This window comes from Pseudochaenichthys georgianus, chromosome 14 (assembly GCF_902827115.2).
Source record: "Pseudochaenichthys georgianus chromosome 14, fPseGeo1.2, whole genome shotgun sequence".
NCBI lineage: Eukaryota > Metazoa > Chordata > Actinopteri > Perciformes > Channichthyidae > Pseudochaenichthys > Pseudochaenichthys georgianus.
Window position 1 is genome coordinate 17072746 of NC_047516.1, and position 25266 is coordinate 17098011.

Below are 25266 nucleotides of genomic sequence, written 5' to 3' on the forward strand. Positions count from 1 at the left end.
TGTAATCTCTTATTTCCAGCGAAGCAGTTTCTTCTGAATTGATGTTTATTAATAGCAATAGCTGAGCTGCTAATTAGGTCTGCAAAACATTTCAAAAGATGGATCATGATGGGTACATCATTTTGAGTGTCACAGGTGCTATTGCAAGTCTTAGAAAAGTGCTGATTTAAAAGATGCATTCGTGTTTGTTCTTTTTACACTAACAAGCTCTCTGACCGAAGACATTTATTCTATTTCAGAATTTCAACAACACAAAAAATTATCTCCCACCAGAGATGAAGTCATTCTTCACACCAGGAAAAGTAAGTTAATCAAACCTCTAAAATGGTAACGTTGGCTTGGCATCTTATTTCTGGCTTTGTTTTATGAAACACATATCTAACTCTTGTCCCCTCTCCCTCCTGAAGCCCAAGTCGGCTAACGTGTTGGGCGCAGTCAACAAGCCGCTGGCGGCGGCGGGGAAACAGATCCAGAGCAAAGCGTCTCGTATGGAGACCGCCAGCAACGAGGACTCCTCGTCCAACCCGGGGTCCCCGCAACGCAGCAAGACCAGGTACAGGACAGGTTATACAGATTTAAAACCTCAGGTCAACATCCAGTCTTTATGCATTGAAGTGACCCCGAATCCCATCCAGTGTTTAGACTTTCAGGTGTTCTGACAGCGAGATGTGTAAATGTTTGCTGTTTTATGCTCACTTCCCAGCAACATAAAAAGAGCTGTCTATTTTCCTTGGATATTGTTATGACTTGAACTGCATTTCTTTGTTCTGTGTAAAAAATAATAACGATGAATAATGTTTGTTTCAGGCTTGACAGCACAGAACTGGATCACAGTGAAAACGAGGACTTCAGCCTAAAGAGAGCAGACGGCACTGATAAGGTACTTAGACCTCTTTATAAGCATATTATATCTTCTTTAATGTGGGACTGGTTGTTATGAACTATCAACCAACCTTTTATTGTTGTCTTTTCATGGTTTTTAGCCTGTTGGTCTTTCATAAAGTTATTATTGTTTTATCCTTTGAACATTTAACGGTTAACATATCCACATTACCTATGACTTTCTTTGACCATCTTCTGTTTACATATTCAGGGTTCCCCACACATAGACTTTACTCGGGTATATTAACGTCCACCAAAGTATATCTTGCGACCCATTTAGGTTTAATTTTTTTGTATCCGTCCGCGAGCAGGACGCCATCTGCGATCGATTAACTAGTGGACAATGATCCCTCGCTCTACCCCTCCTGTACCTGTTCGCTCTGCTATAAGGGTCTGCTTTATGCGCTTCGCAGTAACCGGCGAACAGTTCATGAGCGTGCTCCACTAGCACTATAAGAACATGCTTGATACCAGTAGGATAAACAGGCACAAATAATCTGGCTTTTTTTAACAATGCAATGGCATTAAGTATTATAGCCATGAAAAACAGACATTTTATGCATCCATCTTTATAGTCTGTCTGTATAAATAAACCAAACAAACACGGTCTGAAACGACACAGTATCTTAGGGTGTTGCTATGATCCAGTTAAGTGTTTCCAGTCATAAACCCTTGTGACTCTGTGTTTTGATTCTACTGAGCAAACACCTGCTGGATTTAAGTCGAGATAGGATTAGCAGAAACGTGTTGTGTAAACTGTTCCTATCCAAATATCACATCACTCATAACAGCCGCCAGACCTTGTGGCTTATGTTGCCTTTGTTTTGTTGTGAATCAGTGCACTTAAGCTTCTCGCCCTTCTACAAAGTTCTAAACCATAACTAAATGTGTATAGTCTTTAAAATGTTCAATATCATCCGATGATTAAGCTGTCATTAAACACGAGGCAGAATACAGATTCCTCTTTTTTGAAAATGTAAATAATAAAAGTTCTGTTAAGGCTACTCTTTCTAAACTACCTTTTTCATCTATTATTGCAGTTAATGTTTGATGATGTCAGGGCCATCTCCTTTTAGTCATGTGGAAAAAAGGTGGTTGATTACTATGTTAAGTCATATGAAGAAAATAACACTGATCGTGGGTATTGAACAGTTTGTCTTCACAGAATAAAAGAAATTGGGGAAACCAGACATTCTAAAATATTAACGTAGTAAAATGTCATTGCAAATCAGGAAAGAAAAGCATTTTAAGTTAATGGAAGGGTCCTGATTTGTATAGGCATTGGTTCTTACGGTCATTAAAAACCTGGAAAAGTCATGGAAATTCACAATGCTAATTCCAGGCCCTGGAAAAGTTATGGAAAACAATATTTTCCCCAAAGTTTTGGAAGAATCATGGAAATGTAACTAAAGTTGCATCAAATATAATGTATATTTTATCTAATCGCCAAAATAGTAATACTATAATGATAATAAATAATGTATAGTAATGAAATGTAAAATGACGAGGTATTTTGCTGGTGAGAGATTTGAGTTGCTTTAGCGTGTAGAAGCTAGTAAGCCTACTATTTCATTTGTTTTAGATAGGCACAACATGTTTCATATGCAGACCTTATTTTCCTGTTCCATGTTAAAATAAACCATTTTCAGTGGTACACTGAGAAAGAGTAATTAATTTGGTCATGGATAAGTCATTGAAAATCATTGGTGAAAAAGTGTATGAACCCTGCATAGGAAGCCCTATGGCCCTTGTAAACGATTTCATCTTTTACAGGATATTGAAAAGCCCCGCGGTCGCAAGCGTGTCGTGGCCTCCATTGAAGACCAGGACAACAAACCAAAGCGCGGACGCAAGAAGGCGGCGGCAAACACAACCCCAGTGGCCGAGTCCGAGGACCAATGGGACGAGGACAATCGGCCGGAGGACGAGCAGAACAGCCCGCCGAAGAAAGGACGCAGGGGGCGACCCCCGAAGTCTGCCACCCCCAGTCAAGACACTCCTGCCAAGGGCAAGAGAGGCCGGAAGAAGGCAGCTCCTCCCCCGGAAGAGGAGGAAGAGGAGGAGGAGGAAGAAGAAGAGAAGATTGAGGAGGAGGAACCAGCAGAAGACGAAGAAGCTGACAAGAGCAGTGAAAATGTGGAGTTGAAGACCAAGGGAGGAAGGCCAGCAAGGACGCCACGGCGATCACAAGGGTAAGAAATGCTTTGTGGTTAATGCACACAGAGAAGTTTGATCATCTTCACTTGTTGGCACTGAGATTTCTGTCAGCGAGATTAACTTCTGTCTCAAACTTTAATTAGCAGCACGGAGTCAGCAGAGTCCACACCGCAGAAGAGGAGAGGACGTCCACCCAAATCAGCTCAACCGCCTGCAAAGAAACCAGCGTACGATGCACACTAAATATATTTGTGATCTTCCAGGCTGTTGCAAAACTCTAGTGCACTTTAAAACACTGAGGGTTTTAGAAAAGTGTTTGTTAAAGTAAACCTTTTGTAATACGCATACTATATTTTTAAAAGAAAATACCCTGGTTATATCCACTGAGAGAGTCTATAGCAGCTTTCACACCAAGTACTTTGCCTTACTTATTTCCCAGCACTTATTTCCCAGCACTTAGTTCCCAGCACTTAGTTCCCAGTACTTAGTTCCCAGTACTTAGTTCCCAGTACTTAGTTCCCAGTACTTAGTTCCCCCATGGAACTAAAGAGCAGATCGCGTTCACACCGGAATAAGTCCCTGAGGAAAGATTACGCAAATGAAGCCGCTGACGTCACTTCTTCTTCTGCTTTGGGTTTACTGGCAGGCCGCAAACCACTTCACGGCGTATACTGCCACCCGAAGTCCCCGGAGTTGGGGACTGGCTTCAGTAGAAGCTGCTGGGACTCCCAGCAGCTTCTACTGAAGCCAGTCCAGCCTTCAGAGTAAATCGCCAGAACGCCGACACCTCCTCATCCCTCCACCGCTCCCATGTTTTTTTGTATGTTACCATAAGTTAGTCTCTCTCCGTTGGTGCGCTGGGCTAATGCTAATGCCAGCAAATACAATGGCGGCATCACAAAACTTTTCAGAGTTTTACGGGGCGTGGTTTGCAATTCGCCCAGCCAATCAGAAATTGGAACTTTTTTTTTTTCGGGAAAGTACCTGCTCTCTAGCAGGAAGGCTGTGGGGGGTGAACTTTGAATCACGGGGTAGCAAGTTCGAGTCCCGCTGCAGTCAGCATGTCGTTGTGTCACCCCAAATTGCTCCTGTGGGAATTGTCCACAGTACTGAATGTATGTAAGTCGCTTTGGATAAAAGCGTCTAACAAGTGACATGTAAAGACTGAAAAGGGGGGAAAAGATCTCATGAACTAAGTTCTCTTTTTGGTGTGAACGCAAAATCCCAGGATCTATCGGAACTAAACGGGAAAAGTACTCCGGTGTGAAAGTGCCTTATAGCTTTCTGCTGGTGGTGATGTTTCTCAGTTTACTAATGTCTCCCTGTTGCTTGCTGAGGAATTCTGATTCAGTGTGTATTCCTTCTTTGGTATCCAGGCGTGGTGGGCGATCGAAGGCAGCTGCTGCGAAAGATGACCCGGAGGAAGAAGAAGAAGATGATGAGGAGCAGGAGGAGCAGGAGGAGCAGGAGGAGCAGGAGGACGTGCCAACACCGAAGGTACTGAACGTGTTGCATAAACCATTTCTCCGAATTCTGGGTTTTAGATCAATTTAAGAAGTGTGGAGAACTGTATATGCTTAGTTTCCTGTCAAGTTTTCACCCTGCTATTTTTCTATCTCCTGTAGGGTCGCAAGAAGGCAGCTGTGCGAAGAAGATGAGCTGAAGGACAAACAAAAATGGGGCGTCTACTCAAATGTCGTGGATGAGTGACGAAGGAAAGAAAATATGGACATTGAACTTTTTTAACTTTTCATACGCAGATGCTCCTACTGTTACACAAGTTCACACACTTGCATAAACCACATGCACATGACATGAGTACATCAGTTTCATCAGCTGTGGGTTGTTGCATTGTGTTGCATTGTGATGATGTTCGCCACATTAAGTAGAAATAATTTTAACAGGAAAACAAAAAAAGATCACTCTTGTAAATAGTCTCTTATGTCTGTTCATGTTCTGTTGTTGTGTTTGATGCTGACTGGGGGGATGCTGTGAGCCTTTTCCCCGCCAATATTATTATTACAATTCTCCCATAAAGGAAATATTGCTTATCAATCATTCCCTCTGTCACACTTTTAAAAACTGAAGAGATTAACATGCATTATCTTATTGTGATGTTAATTGTATTATTTTACTTTAAAAGAAAACGTGAATTGTTTACAGCACTGTATATTAATACCTTTTTTACCATGTATTAAAACATTTTAAAACAATGTCAGAAAACCTGTCCAAATTTAGATTTGCCTCGGGAAAAGGTTGTAGTGTGTGATTCATTTTAAAGTTTGTACTTCCTGGTAGATGAGGTCATGAGCAGCTGTGGTTGTAGTTTTTGTCACTGCTGATTAATTTGGCTTCACATCCACCCAGTCACATCCTCCGTTGTATCAATATAATTCTCTATAAAACCTGAAATGCTCCATTTCTCTTTATTCCAACTTGAAGTCTTGGATGAGGCAGTTTGCGTTTTTCTGAAGGACAACATAATCTGTGATGACTTCTGTGAGACATTTGGAAAGAAGAACGAGTTTTAAAGAAATGTTCAACATTTCTATCATGGAGTGTTTTTTTTATGTCGTAGCCTACATGCAATGCTTTAAAAATAATTCCAAGGTCAGTAAGGGTTAATGTATCATCCTTGGGAAGAAACACCGCATAAATGGTAAATTACCCTCCATGTTGGTTTGTAATGGATGACGCAGTGGTTCGTCTTGGAGGTATTAGTATTATCCCGCTAATATTATCTACACTGTACCTTAGACACTTGACAACAAGTTATTTTGAATTACAATACAATTATTACTCGGTAATTAACAAATAACTCATTTTGATGCAGCTTTTTGTTTTGCTAGGCAAGAGTTAAGCAGAAACATGTTTACAAATCTGGAGTTCAGGTATTGCTTTCAATCTGACGGCAATATGACAAACATGTTTCAATCTAATTTACACGGTTCTGCCTGAGAAACTACTCTTCCTGTTATTCTGACAAATAACACTTGCTCAAGCTTTGTTGACACTAGGTTGTTGCGGTCTCCACATACTCTAGCTCAGGAGTGTCGAACTCAAATACACAGTGGGCCACAATTAAAAAATCGGTAGGCCAACTAGTCGAGGGCCGGACTGGTTCAATGTTTATTGCAAAACTTATTGAAATGAACTTATTGCACATATTAAACCTAGAACTAACAAAGCTTAAATGATTGCCTATAAAAACATTAAATAATCAGTTGCATTAATTTCTTATGGCTCTATCTGCAGCTTTTCCCGGAGTCATTTCTTATGATTACATTTTTCCACAGGCCAACAACAGCTTTAAAACAAAACAATTCCCCCAAAGAAAAAAACAAACATGCCCTGTTGTCACAAGAAAAAAAGTGCATAAGGAAACATCCATTTAGATTTAAAGTCTGTGTGCTGCTCTGTGATGCCGTTTAAGCCAGATACTTGGCATCTCATCTTCGGTGCAAGTTCATCAATGTTTGGAGTCAGGCTCTGAGCGGAGGAAATCCTCAGGATTGGTACGAAGGTGTGCGTGCAATATACCGGCGGGCCAGATCTAATATTAATTAGAAATTATCCTGCGGGCCGAAATTAAATCCACCAAGGGCCTGATTTGGCCCCCGGGCCTTGAGATTGACACGTGCTCTAGCTAGTTTACTGGTTATACATCTAGAACTGGACCCAAACATTTCCGGATACTGAAGGTAAACTACGCATTCAATACATTAGAAATGAACAGTAATGGCCCAGGTGTAAATAATCAAATGAACCATGCAGTTGCTTCAGTATCAGGCTTCTTATTGTGCATGCTGGCTCACTGTCACGTTATCATGGCTCTTTGAGAAGTGAGTTTATCAAACTACTACAACAATAAAATGCCTGTCAGAAGTAATGAGAAAATATTATCCCAATTAAACGTGCGGTATTTCTGTTTCACCATCGTTTGATATTTGCAGGCTGTCAGCAGATTTTATATTGCATTTGTTGTATTGATGCATACCCTGTTTAAAATTAGTAGGCCATGTGGTAGCAGATCTGGGTCACAGTTTATATATTAAGCATAGTGAGTAAAATGACAGGATAATTTATTTTGGAGCTTATTTTAGTGAAAACCTTTGAACAAGAACAGTAGGCTACATCAAATGCATATGTTCTCTAATTTCAGGCCAAAACAGAAGAAAGAAGATGGGGCCATGACGGCAAGATTTAAGGTAGAAGGAACATATCACTTTGCAAGTATTGCTTTACATTATAGGTAATGCATATTATTTCTGATGTGGATGGGAATGAACAACCGGCTGAATAATTAAACTTTTCTGTTGTCTTAAAAATGGTTTTACCCAACTTTAAGCATTGGTTTCCAACCTGGGGGCTCGGCTCCCTTAGGATACCAAAGCTTCAATGGGGTTGGCAAGCCCTTCTTGGTTTTAAGGGCTGTAGGAAAACAGTCAAACACTGAAATAAATTGTCAGAAAAGCCTAATTGTTACAAACGAAAACACATTTTATAATAATTTAGAGAATAAGACTAACATTTATTTAACAATAAATCTGATCTCTGATGCAATATCCACAGGAAATAATCTGCTCAGAAGTTATCCAAATCACTAATGTTACACAAACTATATGATGTTGTAATGCATTAAATATCATTTGAATGATCCATATGTCACTTAGTCAGGGGTTCAGTTTTAAATGATTGAGAAGGCCCCCTTAAGGCAGAGGTCCCAAAGCCACTGGATGAGCTGTACATAAAGTACTTTTTTTTATCTAAATAGCATGTCAGACTGTATCCGTTTTTTCCCACATCTTCAAGACCAGAATCATGCCCTAAATTGGCTCGGATTGTACCACACACGCTAACCTGTCGGAACCGGTTTGTTCTCTCATGCTGCTAAGAATCACTTGGTGTTTTTCCTGTGTTATATATACATGGAGGATTGCAGTGCTCTACATTGATTATGCATGTAGGCTGCACTTTAGATTTGAACTTTCCAGTGTAATTTGGCCCGGTGGAAAAACAACCACACATCAGTTCTGCCCCTGGTGATGATCCATGACCGGCCGTGATCACGTGCTGTCGGTGAGTCTGCTTCCTGCATCCAATAAACCACCTGCCTTTCAGGGCAAACACAATTATTTACAACATTATTCATCTCTGTAACTTGCTAAGCTGAGCATGATTTAAAATAGATGTGGCTGTGGTTTAATATCATCTTTTTTGACATTTGTATTTGTAATGAAGTGGATGACACACAGGGCGAAATGCACAGGGTGCCAGTGTCTTGCTCATTCAAAAATATAACATTTGTTGACAATTAATAACAATTTGATACATAATATCTTTATGTCTTCATTAAGCAGGTACTTTACTGATAAGTCTTTCCAAACCATATTCACAATGTCAAGGCTGCAACTGTATTCTTATTGTCAATCTGCAATGTAATTTGTATTTATCTGTCTTCCAATTTTAGGACTATTGGACAATCAATCAATTATTTTAACCCGAAAAAAACATCTCCTTTGATTATTGTTTACTTTCAACTGTATATTTTAAACATAAACACAATTTAAAATAATATGAGCTAACCTATCCTGAACAATTTCATACACACACACACACACACACACACACACACACACACACACACACACACACACACACACACACACACACACACACACACACACACACACACATACACACATACCATGTATACATCACTTCAGGGGACATTACATTGACTTACATGCATTTCCTGGAGACTTATCCTAACCTCAACCATAACCAACACATGCCTAACCCTTACCCTAACCAAGTCTTCACCCTAACATTAATGATTCCCCTCATGGGGACCTCCAATTTGTCCCCATGAGGGAAGCCAGTCCCCACATGTGACTATGTAAACAGATTTAGGTCCCCACAAGTATAGTAATGCTAGACCACACACACACACACACACACACACACACACACACACACACACACACACACACACACACACACACACACACACACACACACACACACACACACACACACACACACACACACACACACACACACACACACACACACACACACACACACACACATCCATACAACAGGCCAACACCTCTTCGGTTAAATATGCAGGTGCTATATGGAACACGATTGCCAGCAGTAAGAGTTTCCAAGCAACCGAGCTGATGCAGGAAGATAAAGAAGTAATTTGATCACGGCAGGACTGTTTGCATTTCTTCTCCTCGCCCCCCAACCCCCAACTCTCCCCTCTGTCATCATCTTCTGCCTGCACACACTGACTGATCCCGTGAGAAATGCAGATGAGTTTTTGTTCTGCTCTTGAAATGTGACATTTAAAAGGAGTTATTAGATGATCTGCCAGCTAAGGTTGAATGATAATTGTGCTGTCACTGAGATCATATTAGGCTTTTGCACCTGGGTCTCTCTCCCTGTCTGTTCTGGATGGAGTATCAATAAATAAAAAGTAAAAGTGCTAATTTTAAAGAAAAGCACACATGAGGTCTTCCTCAGACTAAAAAAAACAACAGCTCTAAGTTTCAAAAAATAAATAATCATATTTGGATCCATTGAGTTACATGTTAAACAAATATGTCCCTGCTTTGTAAGCGATTGACCATTTGGGGCTCTTAACATCATGGTGTGCCTGGAGACCTTCGTGCGTCAGGTGCTCTGGCTAATAATTGATAGATGTGTAGGCAGCGTGTGGTGGGTTCACAGCTGGCTGGCTGCACTCCACAGCCCACTGCTTAGTCACCAAAGCCTCCAAGCATGGTTAAATGACGATAAGAGTTAAAAACTGGACATCAGTGGCCAGTATTGACAGGCACCATGAGCGGTCTGCTCTCCCTTTTGACATTTCTGGCCTTCACCTCTGCGGCCGCAAAGCCCAAAGCTGGGTTAAAAACGTGGGGACGTTTCAGAAAGCTGCCTTATCCTGGAGATAAGGCGTTCCTCTATGATACCTTCCCCAAGGACTTCATATGGGCCGTGGGCACCGCTGCGTACCAGGTGGAGGGCGCGTTTGAGAAGGACGGCAAGGGGCTCTCTATTTGGGACACTTTTACGCGCGGTGGGAACCGGATGGCCACCGGGGACGTTGGCAGCGACAGCTATCACAACATCCGCGCCGACATCAGAGCCATCAGTCAGCTCGGGGTCAGCCACTACAGGTTCTCCCTGTCCTGGTCCAGGATATTTCCCAACGGCACCCGCGGGAGCCACAACGAGATCGGCACCAACTACTACCGGGCCCTCATCAAGAAGCTGAAGGATATCCGCGTGCAGCCGGTGGTCACGCTCTACCACTGGGACCTGCCCGACCACCTGCAGCAGACCCTCGGCGGCTGGAGCAATCCGGAGATGGTTGGGATTTTTAAAGACTACGCAGATTTCTGTTTCCAGACTTTCGGGGATGATGTGAAGTACTGGATCACCATTGACAACCCGTTTGTGGTGGCGCGGCACGGGTATGGCACCGGAGTGGTCGCTCCCGGGATAAAAAACGACCCTGATCTCCCGTTCCGGGTCGGACATATTCTCCTTAAAGTGGGTTTTCCTTTTTATTTATGTTTGTGGCAAAGTTAGTAAAAAGTATAATAATCTTCTCTGAAATGTTGCAAAAAAAAGCATGAAATGGAAATACTATTGTGAACATGAAGACATTGCCATTGAGGACAGTAGCCTTAGTGTACTTTCCACCACTGCTTTTATCTAATTTATTGTGGTTTTTTATGTTATTGTGTTTTTTACATTTCCTACTTTTTTATTCCAATTCCTCTTTTGCTTTGAGGTGCAGTCAATGTGTCATCTGCCTTATTAGTTTTCATTCACCTGTAAAGGACTTTAAACTGAGTAAAATAAATATTGAGTGATACATTGTCTTCATTTTGTCTTTCCCACCCCTCACCATCTCTTCCCATCATCATTTTATATCTCCCTCTTCTCCTCCTCTGTCTGCCCATCACTTCTCTCTCTCTCTTCCTGTTTCTCCTGAAGGCTCATGCCGCTGTGTGGCACCTCTACGACCGGGTCTACCGCCCCCGTCAGCAGGGCCAGCTCTCCATGGCTCTGGCCTCTCACTGGATCAAGCCCAGCCGCACTCGCCTGGAGAGCCTCAGAGAGTGTCAGTGCTCCCTGGATCACGTCCTGGGCTGGTTCGCCCGGCCCCTGTTCACAGACGGAGACTACCCCCCCTGCATGAAGGAGAGGCTGGGTTCCCGGCTGCCCTCCTTCACCCCCGAGGAGAGGGCGCAGGTGAACGGGACAGCAGACTTCTTCGCCCTCTCTCACGGAGCGGCCCTCAGCTTCCAGCTCATCAACGAGAGCCTGAAGTTTGGGCAGCAGGAGGAACTGGACCTGAGGATGCTGCTCTACTGGATCAACGCGGAGTACGACAAGCCGCCCATCTTCGTGGTGCAGAGCGGTTGGTAGGTGTGGGTGTTGGGTTATTTACTCCATGATGTTCTTGTCTCTCCTGGTGTGATGGAACATCTTGTTTTAACTTCTCAACACAGGTACGTTCTTGGCAATACTAAGACGGAAGACCCAAAACACATGTACTACCTCAAGAGGTTCATCGCAGAGGCACTAAAATGTGAGTTCTGATAGATGCATTGTTTAACTAACTGGCAACTATTTTGATGATCAATTAGCTGTTGCAAAAATTCAGTTTTCAGCCTCAGTAAGTATGATGATTCCAAGCTTTTCTCTTTTTTATATCATATTAAACTATTTTCAAAGATATTAACTTGGGCTTTGAGAAACTTCGATGACATTTTTTTACTATTTTCTGAAATGTTATAGAACAAGCGATCAATCAATAATGAAAATAACCTAGTAATATATCATCATATATATCATATATATAGATATCATCCATTTAACACAACAGTTATTTCCCATATGATCATCATTAAACTGTAAATCTGTAATTAAACTATTGCTCCCAAGTGGTTCAGACATTATAGTGATCGGATGCTACCGCCCGCCCGCTGCCTCAAGCGAAGCCACGAATATACTCTCCAATCTTCTCCATAACTGGACTAAATCCGAGATGGTTTTACTCGGAGACCTAAACTGGGACTGGCAAACGGATTTACAAAACTCTTTCAAGGACACTTGTGACTCTCTCTGTTTGGTGCAACTAGTTAACTCGCCAACTCGGTTAAACCAAAAAGATTTAGAGAAGTCCACTTTGATTGATGTTATTCTTACAAACGCACCTCAGCGTTTCTCCGCAGTAGGCACGTTTTGTAATGATATAAGCGACCACTGCGCAATTGCTTGTGTGAGAACCTGTAAGATCCCTAAAGGAAAGCCACGTTTCATTCACAAGAGGCGATTCAAACATTTCGATGAGCAGGCGTTTCTACATGATGTTTTTAATAGTGATTTACACATTGTTTCACTTATGACCGATGTTGAGTTAGCATGGAATTATTTTAAATCCACCTTCTTGGCTATATGTGACAAGCATGCTCCTTTTAGGACATCTAGGATAAGCGGTAAAGACAACCCCTGGTTTAATGATTCTATATCCTCTCTCATTCGACAGAGAGACACTGCCTGGGCTAAAGCAAAGAAATCGAATATTCCATTAGATTGGAATCTGTATAGGACATTAAGAAACAAATGCACTAAGCTGATTAAAAACTCTAAATGTGCCTACTATCTTAATGCAATACATGACAATTTGAATAACCCTGCAAAGTTTTGGAAACTTGTTAAATCCTCCTCAGGTTCTATCACTCCAAACAGCCTTCCTGATCTCTTAAGGGTAAATCAGAGTGAAATCAAGGGCAAAATGGATATTGCAGACAGCTTTAATAATCATTTTATTTCTGCTGGCTCAATCTTTGATTCTAGCAACTCAGGGATGATCGCTGCAGAAGGAGAGCCAGGTCCTCCGCCACTTGACCCTGATCAACTGTTCACCTTTGCCCCCATCTTGACCTCTCAGGTTCACAAAGCTTTAATGAGCCTAGATGTAAAGAAATCTTCAGGCCCAGACAAGATAGAGCCGTTCTTCTTCAAAGTTGCTGCAGGTCTGATTGCAGAACCCATAACCTCTATTCTGAATCTCAGTCTTTATGCTGGTGAATTACCTAGCTCATGGAAGTCGGCCATGGTTCTCCCCTTGTTAAAGGGCGGAGACCCCTCTGACCTAAATAATTATCGCCCTATTTCCAGACTGTCTGTAATGGCCAAAGTCTTTGAATCTCTTGTAAACGAACAACTGAAAAAGTTTCTAACTGACCATAATATTCTTAGCGAGTCTCAGTCCGGCTTCAGATCAGGCCATAGTACTACTTCAGCGGCTATGCTAGTCTCAAATGACATCATTGAAGCACTAGACAAGAAAAAACACTGTGCAGCATTGTTTGTTGATCTGTCTAAAGCTTTTGATTCTGTGGATCATGCATTGCTACTGCAGAGGCTTGGCTGCATAGGTCTTGGCAAAATGGCTTTGAGCTGGTTTAAAAAACTATCTATCTGAAAGAACTCAGTGTGTCTCAGTAGAAGATTATACCTCAGCTGCTCTTACTATAAACAAAGGTGTTCCACAAGGCTCTATTTTGGCCCCTGTCTTATTCTCCATCTTTATAAATGAACTAGGAAATGGGATAAACCCAGCACGGTTTCATTTATACGCCGATGATACAGTTGTTTATACAGTGGCTTCCTCTTTAACTCAGGCTATAGAGCTTCTACAGGATGCTTTTAATACACTGCAACACTCCTTGCTAAGGCTAAGACTGGTCCTTAATGCAAAAAAGACCAAGTACATGACCTTCTCTCGCTCTCGAGCTAATACAGCTGTCCCTCCGATTCTTACACTGGAAGGGACATGCCTTGACAAAGTAGCATCCTACAAATATCTGGGCATATGGATTGATGAAAAGATGGCCTTTGATGTTCATATTGGGAACCTACTGAGAAAACTTAGACCTAAACTGGGCTTTTTCTTTCGTTTAAGGAAATGTTTCCCGTCTGAAGCCAGGAAGAGAATTGTGCAGAGTTCCTTTCTGTCTGTATTAGACTATGGCGATGTGATCTATATGCATGCTTCTTCCTCCCTGCTTAAAAAGCTGGACTCTGCGTACCATACTGCTATACGTTTTGTAACGGGTGCAGGCTCTCGCACCCACCACTGCACTTTGTATCAGTCCTTAGGATGGTCCTCTCTGTACCAAAGAAGACAATCACACATGTTGATTTTTATCCTTAAGTCATTGCTAGGTAAGCTGCCCTTATATATCTCCAGACTTCTGTCATTTTATACTTGCTTTTTTAATACTAGACGAGCAGCAAATGCGATGCTTTTAAATGTTCCTTTGATGCAGTCAGAGCTTGGTAAAGCTGCATTCTCCCACTATGCTCCCTTTTTATGGAATACGCTGCAAGTAAAACTTTGTCTAGAGGCACTTCCTACTGTAAATGCTTTTAAAGGTATGCTACGATTAGCCCTTCATGAAACATGTAACTGTTTTACCTGATGTGATTATGCTTCTTGCCACTGCACAAATGGCCTTCTGTATTTATATTTGAATTGTATGTTTTTTTTGTTTAATGCCTTTGTTTTATGTTGAAACTTGTTGTGTGCCGTGTTGGTCAGGACTCCCTGGAAGAAGAGATCTTGTATCTCAATGGGACATTCCTGGATAAATAAAATAAAATTAACCCTTTTACATGAAACGTATGTAAGGAAAAACATGTCACTTGAATCTTTGCTCACCATCTGTCTGTGTTTGCCAAATAGCGATCATCATAGACGGAGTGAATGTGATTGGATACACAGCCTGGTCTCTGATAGACGGCTTTGAGTGGCACAGGGAATATGGGATACGACGGGGACTTTACTATGTTGACTTCAACACTCTTGACATGAAAAGGGAGCCAAAGACATCTGCCACCTTTTACAGGTATGTTATCATGTGGGGATTTTTTTTACAAAAGTAAGAATCAGATACATTTTGATTTTCACAAATAACAATAATTTATACTAATATTTCTATTAAGGCTTTTTTCTAGTTTTTTCATTCTGTTGAATATTCATTATTCTTAAAGAAACGTCATCCAGAGGAACGGTTTCCCAGAGCTCCCAGAGAACAGACCAGCACAGGGAATATTTCCGTGTGATTTTGCCTGGGGGGTGTCTGCCAACTCCATACAGGTACAGTATTTGTGTGTGTGTGTGTGTGTGTGTGTGTGTGTGTGTGTGTGTGTGTGTGTGTGTGTGTGTGTGTGTGTGTGTGTGTGTGTGTGTGTGTGTGTGTGTGTGTGTGTGTGTGTGTGTGTGTGTGTGTGTGTGTGTGTGTGTGTGTGTGTGTGTGTGTGTGTGTGTGTGTGTGTGTGTGTGTGTATAAGTGTGTTTTGGAAAAAAAAAGGTGAGTTGCCAAAGGGCTGAGGTCTGATAATGAAACAAGAATACTTCCTCATAAATAGAGGGACTTGAGAAAACATTAACAATGTATTAACTCTTAGTTAAGAGAGTGAGTATAGACTTCACTAATATTTACTGAAGTGTGAAGTTATGTCAACTCTGCAAATAGAAAATCCTGTAAATAATAATGTTGTTATTATTGCTATTTTAAATTCTGATTTAGTGTTGTGAGAAATTAAGTTGACATGTGTGATTCCTCTCCTTTTTGAAGTTTCATCATGTTCAGCACATCATTTCTTTTTAACTTGCAATTTCCATGGTGAAAGTCCAGCTCAGAATCAGCCGTGACGATGAATCCTCTCTTAATCATAAACCACATATCCTCACACCATGCAGATGAGCTATAACCGGAGCAACAGTTATTATTGATTTGGACCCATCTCACTTTTCTTTGAATATGTGTGTTTAAGGTAAACGAGGGTAACGGGGTGAGCGAGTGCATGTTTACATTGGTGTGTTTCTTCTGTTTTAACATACACTGTTTATATATATTTTCTCATGTCATGTCAGGTGGAGACCACGCCCAGCCAGTTCGCAGACCCCAGTGTTTACTTGTGGAACATCTCCAACAACGGAGAGCTAATGAGGCTGGAGGGCGTCACAGCCCCCCCTTTGCGCCGAACCACACACTGTGCAGATTACGCCACCATCCGACAACAGGTAGGCCCCCCTACCAGGGTTTATCTTTGTTATAGCTTAATGCATTCAAAATGGAGGAGGAGAATGAGTTTGCACTGAAATGTTCTCAATTATACCATTCCAAAACGATGACGTCACATTTGTTAGTGCCATTGTAGGTATACAAGTGTTGTTTTTTTTGTGAAGGAAGCAAATCTCTTTCCAAGCTTGGACTAATGTCATCACACATGCATGCCAATGAGGAGTTGTAACATGCCATACCCTCTCATCTGTTCGTTGCGTCATAGTTCCTGGTGCAAAAAAGCTGAATCAGAAAGATGGTTTTCAAGCTTTATTTTTTGCTAATTCCAATTTTAAAGTATAATTTAATTAGGTCATCCACTATAGGCATAGAAAACAGCAAGCACCCGCATCTTGGTGTGATGAGGGTGATCCAATCTGGAAAAAATATCACATAAAATTGTACTTTAATCTCAGAAAGTGTTCAGTCTGAGAGAATATAAGGTTTTTCCCTTAGTAAATGTACTTTAAACTCAATGTATTGGGTTGTATATGTGTTGTTTCTTCAGGGTGAGTAAAAGAAGTTACATGTGTATCCTCCCCCCTCTCTGTACCACAGGTGGATGAAATCCGGCAGGTGGGGGTGAACCACTTCCACTTCTCCCTCAACTGGTCAGCCGTAGTGCCTTCAGGTGACGTGGCTCATCCCAACAGCACCCTGCTGGGCTACTACCGCTGCTTCACCCGCCAGCTGCTGCAGGCCAACGTCACGCCCGTGGTCACTCTGTGGCACCACACCCGGCAGCGCAGCAGCCTGCCCCCCCCGCTGGACACCGTCAACAAGTGGCTCAACAGGTGGGGTAAAAGCCCTTTCAATCCAGTTTCTCATTTGAAATTGTAAACATGATTAGAGAGCATACTTCATGACTCTTAAAGCTTACAAGTCTGGACCAAACATCAAACGAATAAATACCCAGGTATGGTGTTAAGCCATTTCCGATGATTTCTGGTCTGATGTTAAAGTCAATATGCATCATTGACGTTCCCTGGAACAGTCTGTCCTCGTCCACAGGAAGCTGCTCTCACTTGCTGCCATGGTATCATATTTACTTTTCCTGTAATAAAGCGATATCACTAAACCCACTGATCATCACAATATTTGAACTGTTGACCATGGAAAAATCCAATGTATTGGCATTTTCTTTTTCAAATTTAAAAACATCTCCTTAGATCTATCTCGGACACTAAAAGTAATGTAGTTCTGATGAATACTTGTATAAACGCAATCTTAGTTCATTTATCACATTTCCTCTTCGGACTTCTGCTCTCAGGAAGACTCCAGGGGCGTTTGCAGACTATGCCAGACTCTGTTACAGAGAACTAGGGGCCCATGTGAAGATGTGGATTACCCTGAATGAGCCCAACGATGAGATGGTGAGCTACGAGGAGGGACATCAGATGCTGCGGGCGCACGCTCTGGCCTGGCACGCATACGACCGCGAGTTCAGACACTCCCAGGGAGGAAAGGTCAGTAGGGCCATTTATTGTAATACATTTATACTACCTGTATGTTGTTTTGCTTTGATGTAAGTATTCAAACAGCCAGCAGGGTGATATATCTTCTAATGGAGTTTCTGTTAGAATTTGTGTGTGCGACTTTTTTGTCTATATGTTTACAAGTTTACCTCTTGGTGTTTTTACTATTTCTATAGCATAAATGACTCTTTCTAAAACAAGTTATGTGAAATACAACACCTCCTTGTGCACCACAGGACTCCACAAAGTATTTGTATCAGTAGTATACTAAATGTGAAACGTTTCATAAAGTACACATTGGCTGAATCACGTCAGTCTCTAGAAGAATGAAAATGACACAGACCTGCACGTCCATGTTTTGTGCCTCAGGTCTCTCTAGCTCTGCACATGGACTGGGTGGAGCCGGCGTTTTCCTTCAGCCGTGAAGACGTGGAGCCAGCTAAAAGGGTTTTAGATTTCCGCGTCGGCTGGTTTGCAGAGCCGATCTTTGGCAGTGGAGACTATCCTCTGGGAATGAGGAGCTGGCTGCGTCAGCTCAACTCTCTTGAGTATAAATACTTCATTCATACTCCATACAGTCGCTTTGTTGGCTATAGAATACACATTTCAATTTAGAGTCACAATGAAGACATGTCAACAGATCATCGAGCTTCCGTCATTTCATGTATATCTGGTTTGAACAGGAATCAAGGGTTGCTGTGATTATTCAAAGGTGTGATATGATGGAATATCAGTATTATTGGTCATGATGTTGTAGAAGCAATATAAAATAAATTACGATGACAAGTATAAACATATGATAGGTAATTTGGCAAAGTTAAACCACTATCTCCTGTTTACATGTTGTTTTCCTACAGCCTGCCAGTGTTCAATGAGGAGGACAGACAGCTGGTCAAAGGGACATATGACTTCTTTGCCATCAGTCACTTCAGTACCGAGTTGGTGACGCATGCCAAGGAAGACTCGTAAGATAAAATATTTGTTTTTTCCTTTTTATGACGGTGGGAAAAGAGACATTTGCTTGTTAACCACTATGCCACTGGACACATGTTTTTCCCTGATGTAAAGACACATCCAGGCATACATACATGAACATAAATGAGAAAGCTTTTTACGACACATAGTTTCTGTATCATCTGCAGCTACACCTACGGAGCCATGCTGGAGGTCCAGCACATGATCGACACCACATGGATCATGTCCCCGAGGCCTGTGGTGCCCTGGGGCCTGAGGAAAGCCCTCAACTGGGTGAGAATAGTTTCGCACAGACATCTGAAGTATACTTGTGATCTGTCCTTTTCTTTACTATACAAAAACTCGTAATAGCAGGTGTATTGACAGGGCAGACGGGGTTTGATTTGAGACAACCAAGAAAAATGAAGATGTTCCTGATACTACAACACCATCACTACCCATACTTCACTGTTTTCCCCTCCACTCAAACAATGTGTTTTGCTTATATTTAAAATTCTCTATGCACACCAATAATTGACGTCACAATGATGTATGAGATATCTCGTGTCCAGCAGTTAAATTGAAAGCTGAACAATTAATCAGAGTTTAATCAAAAACTCAACATTTTGTGTCGAGATTATATTGAGATATTTATTAGAGCTATGGCCAAATTGCAGTCGGCACATTATTTGTAGAAGGCAACATATGTGTCAAATTACTATTCTGTTATCAGTCAAGTATTATGGTTCAATGTACATTTCCCCTTTGTTTGACGAATAAAGGAATTCAGATTTTGATGCTCACACCATGATCATTGAATATTTTGTATTTGTTTTTATTTCTTCTTGCCTTCTGCCATGTAAGGTGACGGAGCACTACCGTGATGTCCCTGTCTATGTGATGGCTAACGGGGTCCAGGAGGACCCGGCCCGCTTCAAAGACAGTTTGAGAGTATACTACCTGTACAACTACATCAACGAGGCCCTGAAAGGTGAGACCACAAACACTCATCTGCTGTGGAGCTTTCTGTGTATTTATGCATTGCTCCCAAGAGCAGCATGTTGTTATCACTGCATTACTACACTGCGTGATCAATCCTTTGGCGGGGATTTAGGTTTTTCCCCTTGGCCTCTGTATGGCTTAATTATTAGACAAGTATTTGGGTCACTGCCCTCTGAAAAGTCAGCTGACTCCGAACACACACATACAAATATCAACAGAGACACACTCTGCACTCTAATTGTGGAGTCAAGGTTACTCACTTTTCAATTACCTGTCCTTGTAAAGTTTATCGGGGTAAACTCAGCGAAGACCTTGTTTGGCACTTGGCAAACAGTGCACTGCAGTGTCATGCTATGATGTGCACAAAGTGTCATGTCATTGTTTGTTGCAGTGTGCTCTGTCACCACTAGGTGTCATCACCCAAATATAAACAGTTTGTAATGTATATATTTATTTAGACTGTAAGGTAACTTATAAGGAATGAATTCATTTTTAAAAGCTTTATGAAACCTCTGGTTTGATATTTCAAAGACTTCTTATCGTTGTGACCTAGAAAATCAAACAATTGACTTTGTGAATTCTTATTAGGAAAAAACCTCTATTAGCAATGTTTGTAATTCACGCTAAATGCTCAAAGAACATGATTGTGGTACAAATTGGGTAAAAAGTTAACATACAAGTACAAATGTAGATGATGAGCTCATCTAACACTTGTAGTTTATTTTTTCAGCTACACAAAGTATTGCTTTTGAATGGATGTTTGGGAAAGGCTATATGTGCTATATATTTTTGGGTAACTCTTAATAGTAAAGCATCATAATAAATCACGTATAAGACACTCATATGTAGCTCTAAGCAGATATGAGATATTTATTGATGTAGTTGTTTAATAGCTGTTCAAGTTATTGAATGACAATACAACACAGTCGTAATGACACTTTTTTTTTCAAAGGAGTTTGAAGGAAAAGTAACTGTACAGTTATAAACACGTGTACCTGGTTCTGCTATTTAATATACCATACAATGTATTCTGCGTTTATATGCTTACACATACATGATACATAGGGGAGGTTTAAAGGGTAAAGAGTAACCCAGCCCGCATGTACTTACGAGCCCCTGAAAATAAATGTTGCCGCCCCCCACAGCGTACACACTGGACGGAGTAAACCTGAAGGGCTACTTTGCGTACGCGCTGAGCGACGAAAGAGACCCGGGCTTCGGCATGTACGGCCACGTTCAGGAAGAGGTCATCATCAAGGCCTCTCTCTCCAACTACCGCAACATCATCCAGCACAACGGCTTCCCCATCCAGGGCGCGCCGCCGCAGCAATGTCCCAGCAGGCCCTGCATCGGCTGCCACTTGCTGGTCAAGAGGCCCTGGCCCGTGGTGGGCTTCCTGATGCTGGTGGGTTCAGGGGTGCTGATCACCCTGGGCCTCATTATCTACTACACAGCCAAGAGGCACAAGGAGTGTTACTGATGAGTGACAGTTTTATTTTTATGAAAGAAAGAAGCTAGCTTGTTGTTCTGCAGTGTGGAGTTCAATCTCAATTTTACTTTTACTTAAGTCTCAATTATTGGATTTATTTTGACTTTCATGTTGAATGAAGTCTGAAAAGTGGTCCAATCACCTACACATGTTTAGTGTTGCAACTGCTATTAAATGTTGTTAGGTTACCAAACCAGAGGAACCTTTTACAGCTAAAATAGGCTGCACATTATTAGCATCCAGGATGGTGTATGTCAGATTTTCAAAAGTGTTTGTTTGTGATCTAATGTTGATTTGGTAAGTCAAAGGTCACCGATTAGGTTACCATTTTTTGAGACCTCTTGCACTCCAACCAATAGTTTCCCCATAATATTCAAAGCAGAAGTTATCCAGAGGAGGAAACCTGTGAATAATGTTTAAAAGATGAAACTGGATGTTAATACCGGAAACACTTCTGATAGGACTATTTTACACGTTTAATGTAATGTTGTTTATGCAGTTTTTGTGCGTGAGTTTAACTGTTCTTAGTGCTCAATTTGAAATGAGTTTGCTTAATAAGGTTAGAATAGAATTAGCGCCTTTACTACATTTTTCTTGTTGTATATGACCACACAAATATATACCTGAAGCACCCATAGTTACCAGTAGATTCAGGAAACTTTAGTTTTATTAACCCCCCCCCTCAATCCCTCCCCATGTTTCCCTTTCTACCTTTGAGCAACTTCAGACTGTATTATAGTGATAGTGTTGTGTCATAAAATACACGTCTGGTGATTTACAGAGAGCAACACCAGGCCTTTTGAATAAACAATGCAATGTATTATGTTGTTCTGATGCAGATTTGTATGAAAACATTTATTTCTCTAGATTCATATTATAATACAAATGTTTGCCTGCAAGTGCTTCTATCAAACCCGCTCTTTTCTGGAATATGTTACACCACTATAGTGAAAGTTCAAGGTTTACAAACTGAGCTTTTAGGTAGCTATCAATGGCATAAAGCGTTGAACAGTAAGACTATCACAATTCATTCTGGGCTGAGTTAAGTTAACACCACCACCACGCCTTACAGAGTACACATTTAAAACACCATCAAATCCACACATTTGAGGTAATCAACAAGTGCTGTTGAAATCCTTCCAGGAAAAGCGTCAGTATTTTAAGTCCATTCAGAATCAGAACATCATGGCATCCAGACCGTCTTCCATGAATTTCTTGTAGATGGCCATGAACTTGGCAACGAAGGCCTCGAGGTGGTAGATGGCTTTGTTGCCCAGCTGCAGTCTGTGTTCGTAGAACGCTGCCATTTGGGCCACCTCTGTCTTCAGCTGGCCGTCACAGTTACTCAACAACTCGGTAACCAGACCCTGGAAGGGGATTGGAAAAGGAACATTAATAATTATAACCTTAAACATCACGTCAAACCTTTTCTATGCGGTGTATTGAACGGTACCTTCATAATGATATCAGGGGGGATGCAGTGAGTCAGCAGCTCGTACAGCCTCGCTCGAACCTCCAACAACCTGGAACAGATGATGATTCAATATTTAAATATCAACACAAAACGGATTTACTTTACTTGGTAGCTTAAGAACCAACTAAACAGCCTCTTTCTCTTTGCATCCTACCTCTGAGGGCTTTGCTGGCTCACGATGGCATTAGCGGTTTCCCTGAGATACACCTGCCAATCCGTCTCTGGGACGTCCTGGTCCGCGGAGAAGGGGTACCTGGGAAAGACCGGCACGGGTTAAATAAGCTGAATCTACAGATATTGCTAGGGAGTAATAATAGTTCCTTTACTACTTACTGCTGCACTCTGCAGGCCTCACACATCAAAAGCGCTTTGCGGAGGTTGCGTCCAGACTTATCAGAGATATTCTTGGCTAGCTCAGGTGGGAGGAGCAGACCCTCTTTTTTACAGATTGATGTCAATACATTACAGACCTGCCAAACAGAAAGGAGAAAATTGAATGAATTTCCACATGATTCTGCAGCTACTTTTAGGTTTTCTAATATGCTACTTTTTGATGATTACTTCTTACAACTTCTTACACATTATCTCCATCTTACCTCTTCTGTGCTCGGCAGAGGGACTCTGATAGCGAGACAACGGCTCCGAATCGGCTCAATGACTTTGGAGGTGGAGGTAGAGCAGAGGATGAGCCGGCAGGTAGACATGTACTTTTCCATTGTCCGGCGCAAAGCATGCTGGGCGTCCTTCGTGAGTCTGTCCACCTCTGTTAGCAACACAACTGAGAACAAAGGTGTGCAGATTACAGTGACAGTCGGATAATGTTCACAGATCCACATGTTTAGGATTGATTTAAGAAAACAAATATTGTTCTTAAACATGGACCTGCATTCACAGATTAGAGCGGAGCAAAAGTTTCTGTCTTTCCTACCTTTGAACTCTCTCTGGGTGCTCGACTGGATCTGCTGAGACTGAGCCATGGTTTTGATCAGCTCTTGAATCACCACACGGTCCTGGTTTCCAGCATCACTGTTAACACAGAAAGAAATACTTGAAAAAGCTGAAATTATTACATTTATTTCATCTGCTCCAAACCAACATCCGCAGTGCAAAAGAAGAGGAAAAGGAGCATTTTTTGTATTCCCCAAGATCAATTATCTTCCTTTTGAAAATATGAATACCTAAAAATACCTGCTAAATCAAATTAAGTTGGGCAATTGAATCAAACTAAATAGGCTGTACTTTTCTGCTATATCGTCCTCAGCCACAACATATTTATTGATAGAACCTTTATCTGCAGACTAACCACCAACTACAGCTTTCCAATTAAAGTGAACAAAATTGCAACCATTTTCTCTGAAATGAAGTGGAATAGTCACCTGGAGATGCATCTAAACTGTTATGAAGTACAGTATTGGAGTAAATATTCATAGATACTTATTTATCATTTAGTTACCTGGGGTTGACTTCCAAGTGGTAGTTGCTGGCTATTGTGTTAATCTCAATTTTCTTCTTTGAGGGAGCCTGGAGAAGAGACACAGAAAGCAGGGATGCAGGTAAGCACTCAGAAAACTTGATTTAATCCCATGAGGGTGAGATGTCTGGAGGAACTGTTTGTTAGTGTTGTATTGTAGGGCAGTGAGGCAGTGATTCCCCTCTCACCACGATGGTCTGGTGCTCGATGCGCAGCTTCTCCACCCCGGCTCCATACAGCTCCCTCAGCAGGCACATGATGCGGGTCTTCTTCCCCGCGCCTGAGGGTCCGTACACCAGTAAGTGAGGGAAGTCGCCACATTGAACCTAAAAACAACACATTTAAAAAATACCTTTTGCTTTAAAAGAATACCTTTGCTTTCACTGGGCTATCCAATGTCTCATTTTCATTCGTTACGTGTATGAATGCTGGTCAGTGTTGCTTAGTAACGATAGCTGATTAGTAATACGTTTGGGTCGTTCAGTTGTTAAGATACTTATTTCATAATTAGCTTTTTCTAAAAAACAACAACAACATAACATAAAAGCAAACATTTAAGAAAAGGAAGGGCATTGTTAGACCAATCTAGCCATAATGTACTTTATCGCACAAAAAGTAGTTTAATATGGTGGACATTGCTAGCACAGACAAGTTTACCTCAAGTTGCACTCACAAAATATGTTAATGACCAGGTTCATAGTACCCATATATCTTGGTATAGCAAATTAAACGACATAATACTGGCCTTCATGCTGCTATTGCTTATAAAGCTAATGCTAACATAGCCGTAAAAACACATTAAACCCATCCTGCCATTTGTTTATCTTACCAGGTTTTTCAGCTGCGTTGCTTGGGCTTTATGATAGTCGAGTTTCCCGAGGGAAGTTGGTCGATATTTGTCCACCCACAAACTCATTGCGTTATGAATTTAGTAACTGTTATTGTCCGTGTTGACAACAGCAGAAAGCCTGGCTCTCCCGCGAAATATTGTTCATACGCAACCCGCGCTGCTGCTACTTCCTGTGTGCTACGGAGAGTGGAAGGTGTCAAAAATAGCTACAGGCGAGGGTTAGATTCATCCAGCGCCATATAGATAGTGGCGCTGGATTCATCCATCTAATTCCACGTGAAACCCACAAAACTGTAAGTACGCTGCTAAACTGCAAACCAGATTTGGCAGTACTTCATCTGATAACGAC

At 41.6% G+C, this 25266-nt stretch overlaps 3 protein-coding genes across 4 annotated transcripts in view; 2 read left to right on the forward strand and 1 right to left on the reverse strand.

The window, feature by feature from the left end:
* pds5b (PDS5 cohesin associated factor B) overlaps nt 1-5456 on the forward strand; it is a 56994-nt gene extending 51538 nt beyond the window's left edge. Inside the window, exons 29-35 of one of the 2 annotated variants that reach the window (XM_034099045.1) lie at nt 240-302; nt 408-553; nt 808-880; nt 2656-3074; nt 3183-3266; nt 4416-4536; nt 4665-5456. In XM_034099045.1, the coding sequence (XP_033954936.1) occupies nt 240-302; nt 408-553; nt 808-880; nt 2656-3074; nt 3183-3266; nt 4416-4536; nt 4665-4697 (939 nt within the window). In that variant the 3' untranslated portion in view covers nt 4698-5456. The remainder of the gene's footprint in view (nt 1-239; nt 303-407; nt 554-807; nt 881-2655; nt 3075-3182; nt 3267-4415; nt 4537-4664) is intronic. The other variant, XM_034099046.1, reaches the window with a different exon arrangement.
* Nucleotides 5457-9780: 4324 nt separating this feature from the next.
* On the forward strand, nt 9781-21820 carry kl (klotho). Its single transcript, XM_034099055.2, has 13 exons — nt 9781-10605; nt 11056-11486; nt 11574-11653; nt 14819-14981; nt 15127-15232; nt 16013-16162; nt 16761-16996; nt 17473-17668; nt 18047-18225; nt 18535-18642; nt 18820-18925; nt 19496-19622; nt 20779-21820. Exons 1-13 carry the CDS (start codon nt 9889-9891, stop codon nt 21111-21113), a joined length of 2934 nt encoding a protein of 977 aa, XP_033954946.1. The 5' UTR covers nt 9781-9888; the 3' UTR covers nt 21114-21820.
* A 150-nt stretch (nt 21821-21970) lies between these two features.
* Nucleotides 21971-25105, reverse strand: rfc3 (replication factor C (activator 1) 3). Its single transcript, XM_034099069.2, has 9 exons — nt 24897-25105; nt 24256-24393; nt 24050-24117; nt 23525-23622; nt 23193-23374; nt 22930-23066; nt 22751-22849; nt 22576-22645; nt 21971-22489 (listed from the first exon to the last, which is right to left on the reverse strand). The coding sequence occupies exons 1-9, from the start codon at nt 24981-24983 to the stop codon at nt 22298-22300; spliced, it is 1071 nt and encodes a 356-aa protein (XP_033954960.1). The 5' UTR covers nt 24984-25105; the 3' UTR covers nt 21971-22297.
* Nucleotides 25106-25266: the final 161 nt, after the last annotated feature.